This window comes from Coregonus clupeaformis, chromosome 17, assembly GCF_020615455.1.
Source record: "Coregonus clupeaformis isolate EN_2021a chromosome 17, ASM2061545v1, whole genome shotgun sequence".
In the NCBI taxonomy this organism is placed as follows: Eukaryota; Metazoa; Chordata; class Actinopteri; order Salmoniformes; family Salmonidae; genus Coregonus; species Coregonus clupeaformis.
Window position 1 is genome coordinate 29,240,018 of NC_059208.1, and position 18,957 is coordinate 29,258,974.

The window sequence follows — 18,957 nt, forward strand, 5'->3', positions numbered from 1 at the left end:
GTGTATATCTGTCTGTTCGTCCGCCTGTCTGCCTTCCTGCCTGCCTGCATGCCGACCCTGCCGGCCTGGCTGGCTGACAGGGTAGGGCTGGTGAGAAGTTGCGCTGTTTACAGAATTTTCCGACCTCTGGGCGCTTTCTGACAGGCTCTCATTTCTCATCCCCAGCCCCCGCGCAGTGGAGGCACGCCAACGCTGCCGGCTGGCCTGGCCTGTCAGGGATCACTGGGCAATCTGTTACACGACGCCCATATGATTTTCATTTGCCTCCCCTTCAAAGTCTCAGTCAAGGACCCAGCTCTCTCTCTCTTTCTCTCTCTCGCTGTCTCACCCCAGCCGTGCTCTTAAAATGGTAGTGTTAACAAATAACTGACTTGTTTCGTTATGGACGGACGGATGTTCACTGGCTGGTTTTGACAACCCTGGTGGCGTAGGGTCTTTCATGGTCTGTTAACTGAGCTGGAGATCGAGGGTCATGACCAGCCAGTAGTCACTATACTAACCTATCCTGATGCTGCCAGCCTGACTGACCTGGACACCCTGTCCCTAGTGTTGTTGTGTCTTCAACTGGTCTGCACACAATGTTCTCTGTAATTAGTGGAAGTATGCTGACCAGTCATCAGTCCTAAAAGGCACCAGGATGGATGCGACACACATAACTGGCTCTCAGAGCAGTCTAAGGGCATCCAACACCATTCAGTCAGACTCTGGGTTCCAGCCCACACCACACACCATCAGGGACAGGTCTAAGCATGCCAGCGACACTGCATGTGACGCAACTGTGCTGCAGCCCTATTACTGGGTTAATAAACTGCACCGTCATGCCTGGTGCCTAGTCCTCCTTAGCTTAGCCTCTTTTCTCTTTCTATTAGACTGTTGTTAAGTTGACACACCGGTGACACAGGTTCACCTCCCGCTCCCATCCCCTCCCTCCGCCTGTCCCCTTGTGTGCAACGCTTTATCCTTTTAAATCTTTCTGTGAACTCAACAGCTGGTACGCACGCACGCTGAAAGGAGAAGAGGAGTAGGAGTGTGTGGAGCAAGAGATGAGCAATATGGTTAATACCTCTGAGCTCATTAATGTGGCGATGCATATTTACGCATGGTGAGGTAAGAGGCTTGGAATAGCAGCCACTCAGTCAGTTAGTGAGTGACATTGGTGGCATAGTGGGAGAACTGGACATTGGTGGCATAGTGGGAGAACTTGACATTGGTGGCATAGTGGGAGAACTTGACATTGCGAAAGGAGGCTCTACTTGATGTCGTCCGCATTGTTTGGATTTACATAAACAGTAATGGCTGTGTATGGAATGTAATAATTGGCTAATTAGAACATAGAATTAATATAATGTGCATAATTGTACATGTATTCTTTTCTTATGGGATTCCATGGCAGAGTATGTGAGGCCACTCATCAACGTCACAGTAAACTCACTACATGTTAGTAGGGATGTGCAGTGCTCTATCACCCCCACAGCTGAGCATCATACTTGGCTGCTGGGGATTCAGGAATGCCCGAGTTTGGGTCAGAGTTCACCTTTTTCCACTGTAAATAAAATGTTGGTATTTTGCTGATGTTGGCTAGTCTGCATGTTTAGGTTAATTGCGTTGGAACACAATCTGAAGTTAATGTGTTCTGCAGCGCTGAGTTGGAGATCAAAGTGACCAGTGCCAGAAATGTGCTGCCTCGCTTCTAGACTAGAGGCAGTCTGTTTTAACAGGCTCTTAAACCACACCAAGAGTGAAGCAGCACATCCTTGATCCCACAGCGGGCTGACTTAGTGTGCCTGCCAAATGGCACCCTATTTCCTATATAGTGCACTACTTTTGATCAGGGCCCATAGAACTCTGGTCGAAAGTAGAGCACTATGTAGGGAAGAGAGTCCCATTTGGAACGCAGGCAAAGTATCATGTAATCACGGCCCATAATTGTTCAGAGCCCCGTGTATTGAAGCAATGCATGCTTATTGTTTCTCCTTCCCAAAGAATGTTCCCAAATGGAACATGGAAGGATTACATGGGATCAGTCAGCACTAGGAGTTCTGTGCTGCTGCTGGGAGAGATAACGTTCTTCCTGCAACTGCTTGTAGGACTCAGTTGGCTGGGCTCTGACTAGATCTTTCTCAACCCCCCAAAGATAATTGTTTGGGTTCAATTTCATTAATTGAGGGACGTTGCAGGCAGAGGTACTGGAGAGGAGAGGCTGCTGTACTGTAGCCCAGTATCTAATCCATACGTGGGTGAAGTAATCTTAAATTGGTGCCTGCATACGTGTGTGTGTGTGCGTGTGTCCGCATAGCCTCCGTGTCTGTGTGCACCTATGTGTTGCACGCTGACTGGCAGCACTCTTGAGATACAAATTGCAACTGTGTTGTTAACAAATGCTCGTTGGAGGCGTGCCAGGGAGCTTGTGGTTTAGTCTGGAACATCTCATGTGTCAGGCCATATTTAACCCTCCACTTACCCAGCAAGACAAGCCTCAACCTGCTGTTTGGATTACTTGGCCAATGCACCAGTCACTCAGTGACAAAGATCTGTGACTGTTTAATCTACAGCCTTGCCTTGCTCTGTGTGTTAAGCTCTGGGGAACTGAGAGACACTATGCTATGCTATATTAGGCTAGGCAAGGGGTATTCAGATCTTACCCGAGGTCTGGACTACTGCTCCAGCCAAACGCTATGCCACGCCTACGGACGTTCATTTATTTTCCGCAATGAGTCCCTGAGTGCCTCCCCGACCCTTCACTGAATGTGAACACATTCGGGGCCGTCTCTGATTGGTCCAGAAACCGATCGGTTGGGCCAGAGCCAGAACATGGTTTTGAATTCGTAATTGGCTTTGATACTCTGATTGGTTGGAGATGATCCAATCGATGATGACTTAGTTTTGTACAACGCCCCTCGTGCCCCTCGTCACCACACATGACTGATGACAGTCTCAGACTAAAGTATGTAGCGAACGACAGAGCAGTGGAAGAATTTAGTGTGAGTTGTCAGGCTAGACTACTGCTAGTTTTCTGTTCTACCTGATAATTAATTGCACCAACATGGTACCCAGGTTTAAATCAGTCCTTGATTAGAGGGGAATAATTATATGCTTTGAGGTCTAGATATGAATTTGAGGGGGCTAGGCTATGCTAAACCATGCTAGGCTAAACGCTAACTGCTATGATGTAAGCTTACCTGGACAAACTGGCTGGCTGTGGTCCCCCATTGGGAGAACAACATTAAGGTCCCTCACTCTGTACACTGAGCCTGCCAGGTCACAGGTCAAACTAAGTAATAAACCTATTTTCTATGAGTTAATGAGGTCAAATGGTCAACATGTATGTACAGGCGATGTTGGGTCACTCACAGGCAAGCGCTAACTCACTGGAAAATAGGCTTATCTGTGAGGGAAGTTGACATAAAAGTGTATTTTGTCATGCTGCTAAATGCCTTGGTTGATTTGTGCTGTTCTTTTCTTCATTACGTAAACAAGAACGGAAGGTTATAGGTCGACACCTTCATGTACCTCTGTGTTTTGTGTCCCTTATTTTGAGACTGCTAGACAATACCCTGGTTAGCCGTGTCATGCTAGCTTAACTGAGATAGACACAGTGAGTTCTCTTAGCAGGTAAAGTTACAAGCCAGAACCATTCCCTCACTTAGTACAGGCCTGTTCATTACTCTAGCACAGGGATCATCAACTAGATTCAGCCACGGGGCGATTTTTTCTTGAGCGGATGGTCGGGGGGCCGGAACATAATTACAAATAATTTGTAGACTGCAAATGGACCGCAAGAAGCCCAAACAGATATAATCTTTGACAAAAAAATAATCATTTCAAACCTTGCTTACATTTGTATATGATCACGTGTCTCTCTATTATGCGTGGGAATACTTGAACAGATTTATGTCCAATAATGAAAATACATTTTACAAAAATGTATAATACTTGAGAGGCCAAATAAAACCACCCGTGGGACAAATTACATTTGGCTAATCTAACCATAACACTCTCCTCCTGCTTACAAGCAAAACTCAAACAGGAAGTACCAGTGACGCGCTCAATTGTGGTCAGATGAAGCGGATGCTAAGCTACAGGACTGTTTTGCTAGCACATCCGATAGCATTGAGGAGTTTACCACATCACGGTCACCGGCTTAATTAATAAGTGCATCGATGACATCGTCCCCACAGTGACCGTACGTACATCTCCCAACCAGAAGCCATGAATTACAGGCAACATCCGAACTGAGCTTAAGGCTAGAGCTGCCCCTTTCAAGGCGCGGGATACTAACCCGGACGCTTATAAGAAATTCCACTACGCCCTCCGACGAACCATCAAACAGGAAAAGCGCCAATACGGGACTATGCTCAAATCCTACTACACCGGCTCTGACGCTCGTCGGATGTGGCAGGGCTTGCAAACTATCACGGATTACAAAGGGAAACCCAGCCGCGAGCTGCCCAGTGACGCGAGCCTACCAGATGAGCTAAATGCCTTCTATGCTTACTTCGAGGCAAGCAACACTGAACCATGCGTGAGAGCACCAGCTGTTCCGGATGACTGTGGGATCACTCTCTCTGTAACCGATGTGAGTAAGACCTTTAAACAGGTTAACATTCACAAGGCCGCAGGGATTACCAGGACGGGTTATCAGGTTCTGTACTCCAAGCATGCGCTGACCACCTGGCAAGTGTCTTCACTGACATTTTCAACCTCTCCCTGACCCAATCTGTTATACCTACATGTTTCAAGCAGACCACCATAGTCCTTGTGCCCAAAAACGCCAAGGTAACCTGTCTAAATGACTATCGCCCCATAGCACTCACATCTGTAGCCAAAAAATGCTTTGATGCTCACATCAACACCATCATCCCAGACACCCTGGACCCACTCCAATTCGCATACCGCCCCAACAGATCCACAGATGACGCAATCTCTATTGCACTCCACACTGCCCTTTCCTGCTTGGACAAAAGGAACACCTACGTGAGAATGCTGTTCATTGACTACAGCTCAGCGTCCAACACCATAATGCCCTCCAAGCTCATCACTAAGCTAAGGACCCTGTGACTGAACACCTCCCTCTGCAACTGGATCCTGCACTTCCTGACGGGTCGCCCACAGGTGGTGAGGGTAGGCAACAACACACTAACCCTCAACATGGGGCCCTTCAGGGGTGCGTGCTTAGTCCCCTCCTGTACTCCCTGTTCACCCACGATTGCGTCTCCTCGCACGACTCGCAACACTATCATTAAATTTGACAACGACACGACGGTGGTAGGCCTGATCAATGACGTCGATGAGACAGCCTATAGGGATGCAACAACCTCTCCCTCAACGTCAGCAAGACAAAGGAGCTGATCGTGGACTACAGGAAACGGAGGGCCGAGCACACCCCCATTCACATCGACGGGGCTGTAGTGGAGCGGGTCGAGAGCTTCAAGTTCCTCGTGTCCACATCATTAAGGATCTATCATGGTCCAAACACACCAACACAGTTGTGAAGAGGCCCTCAGGAGGCTGAAAAGATTTGGCATGGGCTCTCAGATCCTCAAAAAGTTCTGCAGCTGCACCATTGAGAGCATCTTGACTGGCTGCATCACCGCTTGGTATGGCAACTGCTTGGCATCCGACCACAAGGCGCTACAGAGGGTAGTGCGTACGGCCCAGTACATCACTGGGGCCGAGCTCCCTGACATCCAGGTCCTCTATACCAGTTGGCGTCAGAGGAAGGCCCTAAAAATGGTCAACGACTCCAGCCACCCAAGTCATAGACTGTTCTCTCTGCTAATGTACAGCAAGCGGTACCGATGCACCAAGTCTGGAACGAACAGAACCCGGAACAGCTTCTACCCCCAAGCCATAAGACTGCTAAATATTTCTTCCGGGTAGCTATTTGGGTAACTATTGAACTATCTGCATTGATCCTGTATTGATTCACATACGCTGCTGCTGCTGTTTTACTATCTGTCACTCTATTTCTAATTATATGTACATATCTGCCTCAATTACCTCGTACCCCTGCACATCAACTCGATACTGGCATCACTTGTATATAGCCAAGTTATCGTTACTCATTGTGTAGCTATTATTACTTTTATTATTACATGTTTTACTTTTCTATTATTTATCTATTTTCTTTCTCTCTGCATTGTTGTGAAGGGCCTGTAAATTAGCATTTCACTGTTAGTCCACACCTGTCGTTTACGAAGCATGTGACAAATAACATTTTATTTTATTTGAATTCGGCCCGCAGGCCGGGCCGCCAGTTGGGGAACCCTGCTCTAGCATATGTGAGTCCCTGATCGTGTCCCTGTTTTAGAGATTTGCTGTTATATTATTGTTAGTATGACCTAATTCTGTTCATTATGCTCATTATGTAGACTGATGATTTTCACTCCGTTTTTGGGGAAATTAATCCATGTTTTTCAGTATTTTAATGTGATCGTCTGTAATAAACACAAATGGATAGTTTTTCACAGTTTCCCACCAGTGTTTCACACTAGATTTACACCAGTGTCAACCATGGATATGCTCCCAAAGTTCCTGCATGGGCCACAGTTTTAGTCTGAGAACATTATACAATAGCCGTCTATATATAGAAGTGTGTGTTTAGCCTATATTGAGAAAAGACCAGTTGATTCATCATTGCATGACTTTACTGGAGGGAATGTGAACTGCCCTGCTCTGTGTCCAGGATGGAGGCTTGACAGGGAGGAATGTGTTGCTGCAAGCTGTGAGTTCATCTGGCCCGAGTAGAGCGTCTCAGCAGGCCCGCCAAGCTTCAGCAGGACTCATGTAGGTCATGGAGACTGCATGGAATCCTCTACTGCAGGGCAGAGCAGGCCTCCCTCTCCCTCTCAATGCTCTCTCAACTGAGAAGAGGGCAGCTTCTCTCACTCTCAACTCTCTCTCTGCCCTGCCTCTCTCTCTTCCTCCCTCTCGCTCAAATCTCTCTCTCTCTCTGCACCTCCCTCACTCTCTCTCAACTCTCTCTCTGCCCTGCCTCTCTCTCTTCCTCCCTCTCGCTCAAATCTCTCTCTCTCTCTGCACCTCCCTCACTCTCTCTCAACTCTCTCTCTGCCCTGCCTCTCTCTCTTCCTCCCTCTCGCTCAAATCTCTCTCTCTCTCTGCACCTCCCTCACTCTCTCTCAACTCTCTCTCTGCCCTGCCTCTCTCTCAAATCTCTCTCTCTCTCTCTGCATATCCCTCAGTCTCTCTCAACTCTCTCTCTGCCCTGCCTCTCTCTCAAATCTCTCTCTCTTTCTCTGCATATCCCTCAGTCTCTCTCAACTCTCTCTCATACAGGAAAGTAGGACAGCTCAGATTTCTCTCAAGTGGAACTAGTGTTCACAGATAGAGGAGGGAAAAGAAAGAGGAAGAAAGTGAGAGGGAAAATGAAAGGGGGAGAGAGTGAGAGATGGAGACACAAGGAAAGTGCTTTGTGTAAACAGGAAAAAAGGGAAGAAAGAGAGAAAAAAGAGATGCAACAATACTCCCACACTCTCAGCATTTACATTCAATTAATCTCTAACTTGTTAAATGTTGAAAAGGCAACAATTGGAGGAAATGCAGACAGACAACTGGCTTAATTCAAAGAGCAGTAATGACTGTAAGTCCAGAGTAGAGAGCAGAGCAGCGCCATTGGAATGGGGCCTGATCTCGGCTTCTCTCCAGAAACACCTAATTATACTGGGACACAATGTACAGCTATGTGAAATCTCTGAAATCAAATCTCTCTCACCGTTTCTCAACACTCACCTTTAATAAACAGATTCTGCTGCTGACTTTTTGTATTGTAGTAGGTAGACCTAAACCAGAGCAGAGCATTATTGTGTCTGAGTGAGCTGGTTCCCTGTGTGTGTGTGTGTGTGTGTCTGTGTGCCACCACCAGCAGCCAGCTGGCCTGGCCTTGCCTGGCCTAGCCTTACAGCTTGGGTGAACAGTGCAAGTAGAAGTACAGTGAGTGCAGCTTGCGGGCGGCTGGTTTTATTGTGTAGTCAAAATGTAATGATGTCATCCTTTGTGAGTGCCCAATGGCAGTCCCTGAGTCCTGTAAGGGGACAATGATCTGCAGTGCGGTGGCCTGAAAGGGTGCTACCCAGGCCCCTGCTGCGCAATTAACCAGCCTGCTCTTATTGGGGAAATATTTGGCTCCTCTCTGGATTGATCTCAGTAGGTAGCCGCAGGGAAAGAACTCGGCCATTCAAAGGGGATTGTTGGGGTTGGAGGCTGGGGCCGATGTGATCTGTGTGGCAGGGAGGAGGTATGGGCACTTCAGGCTCCGCTCAGGGGGGATTCTTCCCAGAGGAATGCACAGAGCCGATGGATCAGCCTCTATTTGATCTATATATAGACACCGACTGTGGGTCTTTTTGCTTGTGGTTTGTTCTGGTTTGAAGGGACTAAGGAACTGAGGGATTGTTTGGTTTTGGGGGTGCATTCCATAGTGGTAACTTGTTGAGTTTTAGTTAATGAGTCAAGTTATTCAGCATTTTTGGAACATATGCTGATATCTGGACCCACCAGAAACAAATTATATATACTGAGTTAGTCATATATTATAACCTAATCATTGTTTTTCCAAAGAGACTAGTTTTTTCATCATTCCCTTTGAGCCAATAGACTGACTTTCTTTGACTGTACTGTACTCCCATGGCTAACGTTCGTTATATCAATGGGATATGGTTGAGTTTCAGCCACGAGCTGGGTGGTTTGCATGTGGGAGTTCGATGGGGATGAGTAGTCACTGTGGCCTAGATGTTAACCACAGTATGGCGTTAGTTCATCCACATCTCTTCACTTCTGAAAACAGCAAAGTACTGTTTTAACTGGCCCCAGCATCTGCTAAATACACTGCGAAACGTGCATTATTATATATTCTGTTGCTCTGTACCTAGCTAACTAACTAACTGTGTGGAAGGGAGAGTGCATTGTACATGACTTGGTATTGTGCATCCGAAAGCCCCCATTTTAGTCCTGGCTGATGTTCTGGTCATTATGCTGCTATAGTGAGCCTGGATCAATCCCCTCTTTGGGGGCGCTTAATTTGACACAAAAATTAGACAACAAGGAGCTGTTCATGTCCACCTCGTGAGTCAGCAGTATTTACGTAGCGTTCCTTTTAGAGGCCGACTCAGCCTAGCACTTCCCCCCGGGCCAGCGGGCTGCAGGCAGCGAGTGAAGCTCAGGACATGACAGGCTCCACTGAAAAGTCTATTGTCTTTATTCCACAAGGTTTTGTCTCACATTCTCATTAGTGGATGTCAATGGCCACTGCAGTTCAGAGACCACACAGAGCACACAGTACATTTGACTTCATTAAAGAGGTACTTGTAAACGGGACTGGTTTGTTGGTGGGTTGCAGAGCAGGGGCGAGACCACCGCTCAGTCGACCGTTAGCCAACACTGTTTAATCAATGCCTGTTTTTTGGGGGGATAAGAGAGTAGAGCCACTTCTTTGGTTTTGGTTTTTAATAACTTAATAATGGAGTAAGCCTACAGAGAAGCACTAGATTTAGAATCACCTCCTTAGAGATTTAATTGAACTCAGGTTTTTCTTATGAAGAAGATTTACACCTAAAGGTATTCAATTGTAGGTCCGGGATGATACCAGTATCACGATACTCGTTAGTATCGCGGCAAGGAAACAAAATACAAAGCAGATTTAACTTCTTTAGGAAAACAAGCCCTAATGTTGAAAACAAACATCATTATGTTGTCATCCAGAGTCACATTTATTTATATCCCAAGCTATAGCACACAATGTTTTACAAACCGCAGGTTTTTAAAGGACCAAAGAATTTGGTCTGCTTTGTGTTTTAATTTTTGTCATGGAAATATTGAGAGACTGGTATCGTCACAGTCAATTGGTTCCACCACTTACTCCTTGCTTCTTATGTCATAGCCAATAAAATGTTATTTTATGGCCTGGCTATATGGTAGGCTATATAAAATATATAATGCCTCTCAAAGAGATCAGGTCAGAGGAGGAAATACCCATAGAAATAGAATGAACAGAATAGACTTGGAACCTCTAACCTGGGCAGTTTCACTGGTAAACTCATGGGTGCACTATGTTTTACGCATTCTAATTCTATGGAATTACCACTACTGTAGCCTACTTACTGAAGACCCAAACGAGATATCAGTGCTGTCTTCATTGGCTGCGTCCCAAATGGCACCATTTACAGTACTTAGCATGGTAAAACATCGACTTCTACTGAAGTCCATATTAGACTGAGGTTAATCATCCCTAAGATACTAGTAACCAGTAATAACCAGTAATCTAGAGTTTTGAACACATCGCTGATGTAAATGTTGTGCTTTTAATGTGTGTGTTTGTGAGAGAATGAGAGTGGCTGAAGAGGGACATTGCATGTGTGTGTGTTGCTTGGGGCTCTCAGCAGCTTGTCCCTGGGTAATTACATCACAAGTCCTGAGTCATCCCGGAGGCCCACCACTGAATGAGAATAGTGTTCAGAGAGAACAGGAAGACAACCCAGCACGCTCTCTCTCTCTCTCCCCCTTGCTTTTTCTCTCTGCCCCTCGCTCTCTCTCTTTTTGCCTCTCTCCCTCTCCTCTCTTTATTTCTGTCTCTCTCTCTTCCCCTTCCTCTCTTTCGTTTTCCCTCTCTCTTTCTCCCCTCCCTACATCCCTCTCTCTCTTTCTTTCCCTCTCTCTTTACCACCCCACACACAAGTACATATTTTCTCTTTTAGAAAAAAGAAGTGGAGTAGGTCAAGGAAGCGTGCCATGTCTCCTCAGTCCTCATCACTCAGTTGAATGTCTTTCCGTTCCTTTCATCACATTGGGATGCAATTTCGGATTGAAACATTTTCCACTTAAAGGTTGAGAGTTAATGTTCCTGTTCTTGTTCGGTTAAGTTGGGACCCTGTGCTCTCTACACACATTTAAAAACATGTGACCTCTCTTCATAATATCCAGTACAGTATGTATTCTAGGATAATAATGACTATGTAATGGTGATGTAATAGGTATAGTGGTGTCGTACTGGCTTGTCCTATCTCATGTCACGTAAGGAGTGTTAGCTGCTGGCCGTAGGAGTGTGTCCTGTTGTATTACAGCATGGTAGGCATGTGAAATGGGGTTTTCCCCACTGACTCACCAGGCAGGCCAGTAGTGAGGTAGTGACAAGTCAATGAGGAGAGGGGTGTGGCTGCAGTGACAGCTGGAAGTCTAGTATAGTGGCATGTATACTACACATAGTCCTACTACTACTGGACATAGCCCTACTTAATACTATCACGGAACATTCTTTTTCCTCCTCTTTTCTCTCTCTTTCTCTCTATTTCTTGTTCACTCTCTCTCACCCACCTCACTGTCTATCACCTCTCACTGTTGTCTGTCTCTGTGTATCTGCTCTCTCTCCCTCCCCTCTCCCTCTCTTTCACTATCTCTCCTTCTACTTATCTCTCTCTTTCTCTTTCTATCTCTCTCTTATCTTTCACTATCTCTTCCCATCTACTTATGTCTCTTTCTTCTTTCTCTCTCTCTCTCCCTCTCTCTCTCTCTGTCTCTATCTCTCTTCCTCCCACCCACTCCTCTGTCTCGTCATACTCCCCTCCCCCGCCATAGCCCCGCTCTCTTTAAGGCTTTATGGTGCTTTCAAAACAACTGGAAACTGAAAGAATCTAATTTGAATCATGACGTCCGGGATCTTCAGGTTGGAAGGTCGTAGATCTAGAAAGAGGCCCGATTTCCCGACTTGGAATTCCGAGTTGGAAGACCGTTCAAAACGAATTTTCCCAGTTGGAGCTCCCCGAGTTCCCAGTTGTCTTAAACGCACTGAAATTGGAAGTCTGAGATTTCCCAGTTTGGAGTTCCCAGTTGTTTTGAACGTGGCAATAGTAGTGAAACCCTAAATCATCCTCCCTGACCACTATGGCTGCTTCCTGCTTCCTACACTGGAACTGTTATTTAAGACCTCCCATTATCCTCCTTCTCCCATGAGCATAGTGTTTTGTATACAGATATTGACCCATTGAGATGAGAGATGTTGAAAGGACATAGGCTAAATGTCTACTCCAGACAGGGTGGGGCAGAGCCTTTGTCAGTCCAGTCAGTGGTGTATTAAGTATCTGAAGTAAAACAAATAATGGGGGTGGGGGGCGAGCCGAATAGTGAAAACACTAAGTTTCCGGGTTTTGTTCTTTTGAGAGAAAGAATGTTGGCATGAAGCTAGACTCGAGGGGAGGCCAACGAGAAGTTAAAGTACTCAGGTTTGTTTCATTTAGCCCGTAATGAGCCGTGCGCTGTCGTGAGAGAGATTTCTGACTGCAAAGTTCAAAGCTGAGCCACTGAGAGACAAAAGAAAAGAAACAAGCCTTCACTTGAAACTTCAGAACATGTTGGGAGGTTAAAACAACTTTTCCTCTGCCCCACACCCCTCTTAAATGATCATTTTCGCTTTTACTCAAAAAGAATCCGAAAGCTATTCAGAGCAGCAGCCTGAAAAAGCCTGTGCATGACTGTGCATCTGTGTATGTGAGTCTGTGCGTGCGTGCGTGTGAGAGAGAGAGAAAGAGAGAGAGAGCGAGGGTGTGTGAGTGTGTGTCTGTGTGGGAATGATTACATCAGCCTGAGCGAGCCCTATGATTGGTTAGGGAAGTGTGGTTTGATTCACTACCTTAAAGCCCATGGCTGTAACCCTTTGTGAGGGAAGCAGAGGGAAGTTGTCAGCTAGCCGGACTGGAAATAGTGCCATCTGCTTGCTCTATCCTGCATTAGGCAGAGGAGAGGAGAGCTAGAGGGAGATTGTGACAGGTACCATAACAGGCAGCCGTTGACAGAGAGGAAGGAACTGTGCTGTACTACAGTCTTTTTTTTAACCAAGTTGTGGAGAGGGAAAAAGAAAGGGTTGTTCGTCTGTGTGTGTTCTGTGCGGAGGCAGGCTCATTCCAAAAATGCCATCGTGCTCTCCGGACTGCTGCCTGTTACAGGCCGTAGAGGTAAGCTCTCATAGACATATTTAACCGCTTTTCCCTTTTTACTCTGAAGTCTGACGAAGGTTCGCTGAGACGAGGGTTAAAGTATACGCTTTGAAGGTCGAAGATATTTTGTCTTTTTTTAAAGATATGACGAGCGAGGAGGGAATATGTGAGAGGCTCAGAATGAATCGAAGCCCGCTTGAAAGGAGAAATAGTTTTTGATGTTCTGTTGTAAGGCTTTGAATTTGTTGAAGCTATAGCTAGAGAAGGGAATGAGAATTTGTCTTTTTTATAAGACATCATGTTCAAAGTGAGTGTACTGTAGCCTAAGTGGGAAGGCTAAGGAAGCTAAATTCCTGCTAAAATCTCTTTGGGGGAACCAGAGGAAATAGGATCTGTGCTCAGAGGGGGATTTACATTTACATTTACATTTTAGTCATTTAGCAGACGCTCTTATCCAGAGCGACTTACAGGAGCAATTAGGGTTAAGTGCCTTGCTTAAGGGCACATCGACAGATTTTTCACCTAGTCGGCTCGGGGATTAGAACCAGCGACCTTTCGGTTACTGGCACAACGCTCTTACCCACTAAGCTACCTGCCGCCCTACTTATCTGGAGATACTGGTGTAATTTCATGCAAGCAAGTTTTAACAAATCGTGAGTTAAAGGGATACTTCGGGATTTTATCTACTTCCCCAGAGTCCGATGAACTCGTAGATAAAAATTGTATGTCTCTGTCCAGTATGAAGGAAGTTATAGGTAGTTTTGCAAACCAATGCTAACTAGTGTTAGCGCAACGGCTGGAAGTCTATGGGTATGTGCCAGTAAGCTAGCAGATACCCATAGACTTCCAGCCATTGTTCTAACTATCCAAGTAGTAAGTTAACCATGTCAAACTTGACATGCTCTACATACACACAAAGACATACGGCTGCAATACCTTAAAATAAATCCCTCGTCATTGCATTTACCCCTTCCTTTCACAGTTCACTCCCTTTCCTGATGCCATTCTTGACATTGAGCGACTTGACGTGTTGCCATTTATCCATTGTTTCTATTAATGCGCTATATTCCTCTATACAGCATCTTTTTATACAGCATATTTCAGTATCTTTCTATACAGTATCTTGTTCTATACTGAATCATTCTATACACTCTCCTTCTATACAGTATATACTATACATTGTATCTCTATACACAATCTTTCTATGCAGTATCTTTGTATGCAGTATCTTTCAGTATCTTTTTATACAGTATATTTCCATACAGTATTTTCATGTACAGTATTTTTCTATACTGTATCTTTCAGTGTCTATACAGTGTATTTCTATACTGTGTATTTCTATACTGTATATTTCTAAACTGTATATTTCTATATAGTGTCTTTCTCTACAGTATATTTCTATACAGTGTATTTCTATACAGTATCTTTCTATACAGTATCTTTGTGCCTAATTCTGTCAGTGGGTAATCTCTATGGAAACAGGTGGTGTGGATTGAAGGACTAAAACGGTCCCCTTAGTATTTAAGCTTGAAGTATGATTCTGATGAGTGTCACATTTATGTTTATATAATCTATATTTTCCCACAAACCCCTGTCATTGAGAATGTATTGTATATGTCTGGTATGCTCATCAAACACGCATGGTTATGAATTAAAGTGAATTAGCTCTTGGTACTATATTGCAAATGTTGTGCTATCTAGTTATACTACTATGCCTGTCTACGCCTGAACTATGCATCTCATCTATCTGAATTATGTCTGTCTGCCTACGAGGTTGTGTCTGGGAATAGTTCTAACATGAAAGGGCCTTTTCTTTTCTCTTTTAGATTATAAAAATTTTCAGCGAGGACGGCATGGGGAAAGTAGTAGAAATACCAGCCGACATGACTGCCAGAGATCTTTGCCAGCTCCTCGTGTCCAAAAGCCATTGTGTGGACGACAACAGTTGGGTGCTTGTTGAGCATCACCCCCTTCTCGGACTAGGTAAGTGGCAACCTTGTGTGCTGGATGGGTGGGCTGGTGGGCAGGCAGGCTGGCTGGCAGGACATAGGCTAGCGCCCCCTCCCCCCTTGGCCCTCGCTCTGTGAGAAGCCAACAGGATAATGAACCTAGAGTCATCATAAATAATAGATAGCCTACATCTATAGCCTATATTTTCTCTTGTATATCATTATTTTGATTAACAGTCTTTAGCTGCATGTCTATGCCTGCTCCTAGTTTTTAAGTTTCAGAATCTGGTGTAAAAGTTTGGCTTGGCTGAGGGGGGTGGTGCCATAGTAAGGCTGGGTGATGTTATTGATCAAGAGATGATACCAGTGAAGGTGATGGAGCTGATCGCTGAGACTATGACCTTTCTTGTGTCCCAAATGGCACCCTATATAGTGCACTACTTTTGACCAGAGCCCTGTTAGAGGAAGTTCACTATGTAGGGAATAGGGTGCCATTTGAGACGCAGGAACCCTCCTGACATCACTCTCCCAAACCTTAGTTTGTTACAGTACCTGAGAATGGATATATGGTCACTTACAGTTAGAGATAAGAATGTACCATAATATGGTAAGAGATGTCCTTTATTATCTAATTCTGGACCAGGAGTAGCGATCACTGGATCATACAGGTACCTTGCTGTGTCCCTCCCCCATGCTAGTCAACATGTGTACAGGGACTTTACTTTGGGTTTACACTGTATCTGAACAGGATAACGCTAGTTTCACTGAATGTTAGATTAGTTTAAATTAGGTTGTGTAAGTCAAGATGTGGAACGCTTAATGTGGCGTCATTGCAGTGATTTGTTAGAGTTCTGAGAAGCAGAATGTTCCAAACTTTAACCCCCTAAGGAACGAGCAATTATAAAGCACATGTTGTGTCTGGGCTTATATCTTCATTATAACAGATGGGTAAAATGAGAGTACTGTATTTCTGGGAACGTTTAGGTCTAAACACTGAAATATAGGCTACACAATATGTACGCACAACAGAAAGGGTGACAATTATATGCGTATTATTTGCAGTAATTATTTAGGTTTTATGTTGCATATGTGAAGATAGTGTAGTTCATATTGATATGTGTGTCTGAAATATCCAGGTTTTGAATGTTTTTTTATGAATTTGCTTATAAACGTCAATTTGCTTTTGATATCCTGAGCGCATTATAGTCCAAAGGAAGTGGCATATTTATTTAAACATCTTTAAACTAATCACATTGTATGACGATTAGAACACAACAATATTACATATACGAAGCACAGGCCTCTAAAGCTCTTAAAATACCGTCACATGATCTGTTCTGATTGGTTTGGTGTCAGCGCTGCCAAAACCGTGTTAAGTGCAGTTGGGATAGCCAGTATGACATCATCCCTCTACAATGGCCAAACTCTGGCCTACTCAATACAGACAATGGATGCATCTCAAATGGCACTCTTTTCTTATAGTGCACTACAAGTCATTATATTGCACTATAAGGTAATAGCGTGCCATTTGGGACGCAACCTCAATTCGTTGTAAAAGTAACCAGGGCTGATCTGACCTTTAGAAGCCTCCTGAATGGAGCTAGGGCAGGCTGTCTATGGTGAGTCCAGTCCACTAGAGGCAAGGCAAGGTCACTCTTCCTAATTGCTCCTTAATCTGACCAGGCCTGTCCAGATGGGCCTTGTTGTATAAGAATGACATCCAGCCAATTAGATATGTTGCTTTCCCAACCTTGCTCCCAATCCCCTCACTAAGGAGGAAACTGGGAAAGACAGGGAGACACACAGATCCAAAATGGAGATGGGGTCCATGACTCCCTGGTATAAAGAAGGCTAAAGCTTCTGTCATTACTGTGTCATCTCTTCAGGATGGGGGAGTCCAGAGGAGATAGTTGAAAGACAACTGGACAATCAGTGGGGGTGGAGAGAGAGAGAGAGAGCTAATGGCCAATGACACTCCCTCAGCTTCCCCCACAAAGGGTTACAACCTCTACAGGCTTTAAGCTAGTGAGTCAGGGGCTTGACTGACTCATGGTCAGAGAGGAAGTGACTCACCAAAGAGCCTCAGTAAAGGCAAGGTAGATGAGATACTGCACAACATTGGATTGGCTCTCAATCTTTTTAGGATATAAGCCGACTGGAATCCAACCAGGTTGCAACATCAATATGAAACTACACACATAGTTTCTGAAAACTTCCACATTGTCTGTTTCCTCTTTCTCTTCCTCTGAATGAATTCAAGAGAGCCTGGGCCCTTCCTCCCCAGTCCCCAGTGTCTCCTTTCCTGCTGCCAAAATCTATTTAGGAATCCTGATTCCACAGTTGGATGTGAAACATGTGTTCCTGCATGGAGAACAGGGGCCAGGCAGGGTCAGTGGTCCAGGCAGACAGCAGGGCCTGTAGAGCATAGCAGCATAGCCCCACTAATTGTTTGAGAGAGGGGGGAGTGAATGTATGCTCAAGACATCGACAGGATGGGGGAGAGGAATATAGCAGGGTTGGGGTCAATTCAGAAAGTAAACCAAATTCCAATTCCAAATGTTCCTCATTGAAAAGCATTGAAGAGAATTGGGATTGGAATTTCTGTGTACTTTCTGAATTGACTGGAATTGAAATGGAATTGACCCCAACCCTGGAATATAGTGAGAACATGCTGATTTGTCTGTAAGTTTGGGATAAGGGTGTGGGGTGGAGGGTGGGGGGGGGGTCATAGGCTGAACTGCTTGTTCTTTCATCATTTGCTCTATTTACCCTATGTTCAGGACATGAAAATTATTACAAATGTTGTTCTTTTTCTTGTTAAAGACATGTGATATTGTGTCCTTCCATTTGGTAACTAGCTCCTTCTTTCTCTCTCTCTCTCTCTACAGAGAGGTGCTTGGAGGACCATGAGCTGGTGGTACAAGTGCAGGCGTCCATGACCAGCGAGGGCAGATTTCTGTTCAGGAAGAACTATGCCAAATATGAATTCTTCAGAAATCCCTTGGTAGGTTGTTTTTTTGTTTGTTTATTTCCAAAGAATCCCAGCGTTTTTGCTTGTCCTATTTATATTATCTACATGTGTAAACAGTTACAACAAGCTAAACAGCCTGGATGTTCTTTTTCGTTTACAAGCTATGCATTTCTTAAATGAGTGGTAAATGTTTGGTTGGGCTTGTTAAGTTTAGAATATTACCCAGAAAAATCCTAGTACACCCTCACAATCAAGTGGGCCTCATCTTTCACTCACACTCATAAAAATAAACAGATTGTCCCCTTCTGATAATACTGTTAGACTGTTGGATATAACTGTCCAGGACTCAGAAATGCTAAACCATGGTCCAGGAAACTGGCCCTAAACGTACTTATTTCAGAAACAGTTTGAAACTAGTTTGAAAAGCTATGAGAAAAATGTTATTGTTGAAGGTTTTTCTTCATTTTAATTTGGGACAGGGGATTAATTTAATGTCTCTTGGCGTTCCACCTCCATCCTTCTGAGTTTCCTTTTACCCACAACCTCCTCGCTAAACGACTGCTTTCCTCTCTCACTTACCAACAGAATTTCTTTCCCGAGCATATGGTTGCGTGGTGCCAGGAAACAAATGGTGCAATCCCACCATCTCAACTTTTACAGGTATGTACCGTAGAACCGTAAAGACTCCACTACCTTAGCATACTGCATACTTCAGTCTCTGTTGTGTGCTGTATGTCTGATCTCCTTCAAAAGTCTGACCTTTGACCTCCTTGTGCATGTCTTGTCAGAGAACAGACTGTAACACTTGATGTTCTGTTGACATACGAGTGTCTCTGCACACGCAGGCCAGGCGTGCCTAACAGAAGGACAAACAGACAGACAGACATTACAGCTTCTGAAGGGAAGCAACTGTGAGAGGAGAGTAAAGGAACGTACTGAATGTTATAGCACAGCACGTCAGGCCATCATCCTCCCATCCTGTGCCAGGCAGCACAGCGTAGATGCATGGTGTCTTTAAAGACCTGAGGCTCTAATGGAATGAAGTTTACATGTTCAGCTTGCAGATGTAGTAGTGTGACAAAGCGTCATTAAAGGG

The 18,957-nt window shown here is 44.9% G+C and overlaps 1 protein-coding gene across 4 annotated transcripts in view; it reads left to right on the plus strand.

Annotated features, from left to right (window-relative positions):
* The window catches only part of LOC121586245 (growth factor receptor-bound protein 10-like), an 81,661-nt gene that overhangs the window by 54,732 nt on the left and 7,972 nt on the right, over positions 1-18,957 (plus strand). For 3 of the 4 annotated variants that reach the window (XM_041902788.1, XM_041902789.1, XM_041902790.1), the window contains exons 6-8: positions 14,768-14,924; positions 17,779-17,894; positions 18,447-18,521. In XM_041902788.1, coding sequence (XP_041758722.1) covers positions 14,768-14,924; positions 17,779-17,894; positions 18,447-18,521 — 348 coding nt within the window. Of the gene's footprint in view, positions 1-12,658; positions 12,960-14,767; positions 14,925-17,778; positions 17,895-18,446; positions 18,522-18,957 lie in introns of those variants that run through there. The other variant, XM_041902791.1, reaches the window with a different exon arrangement.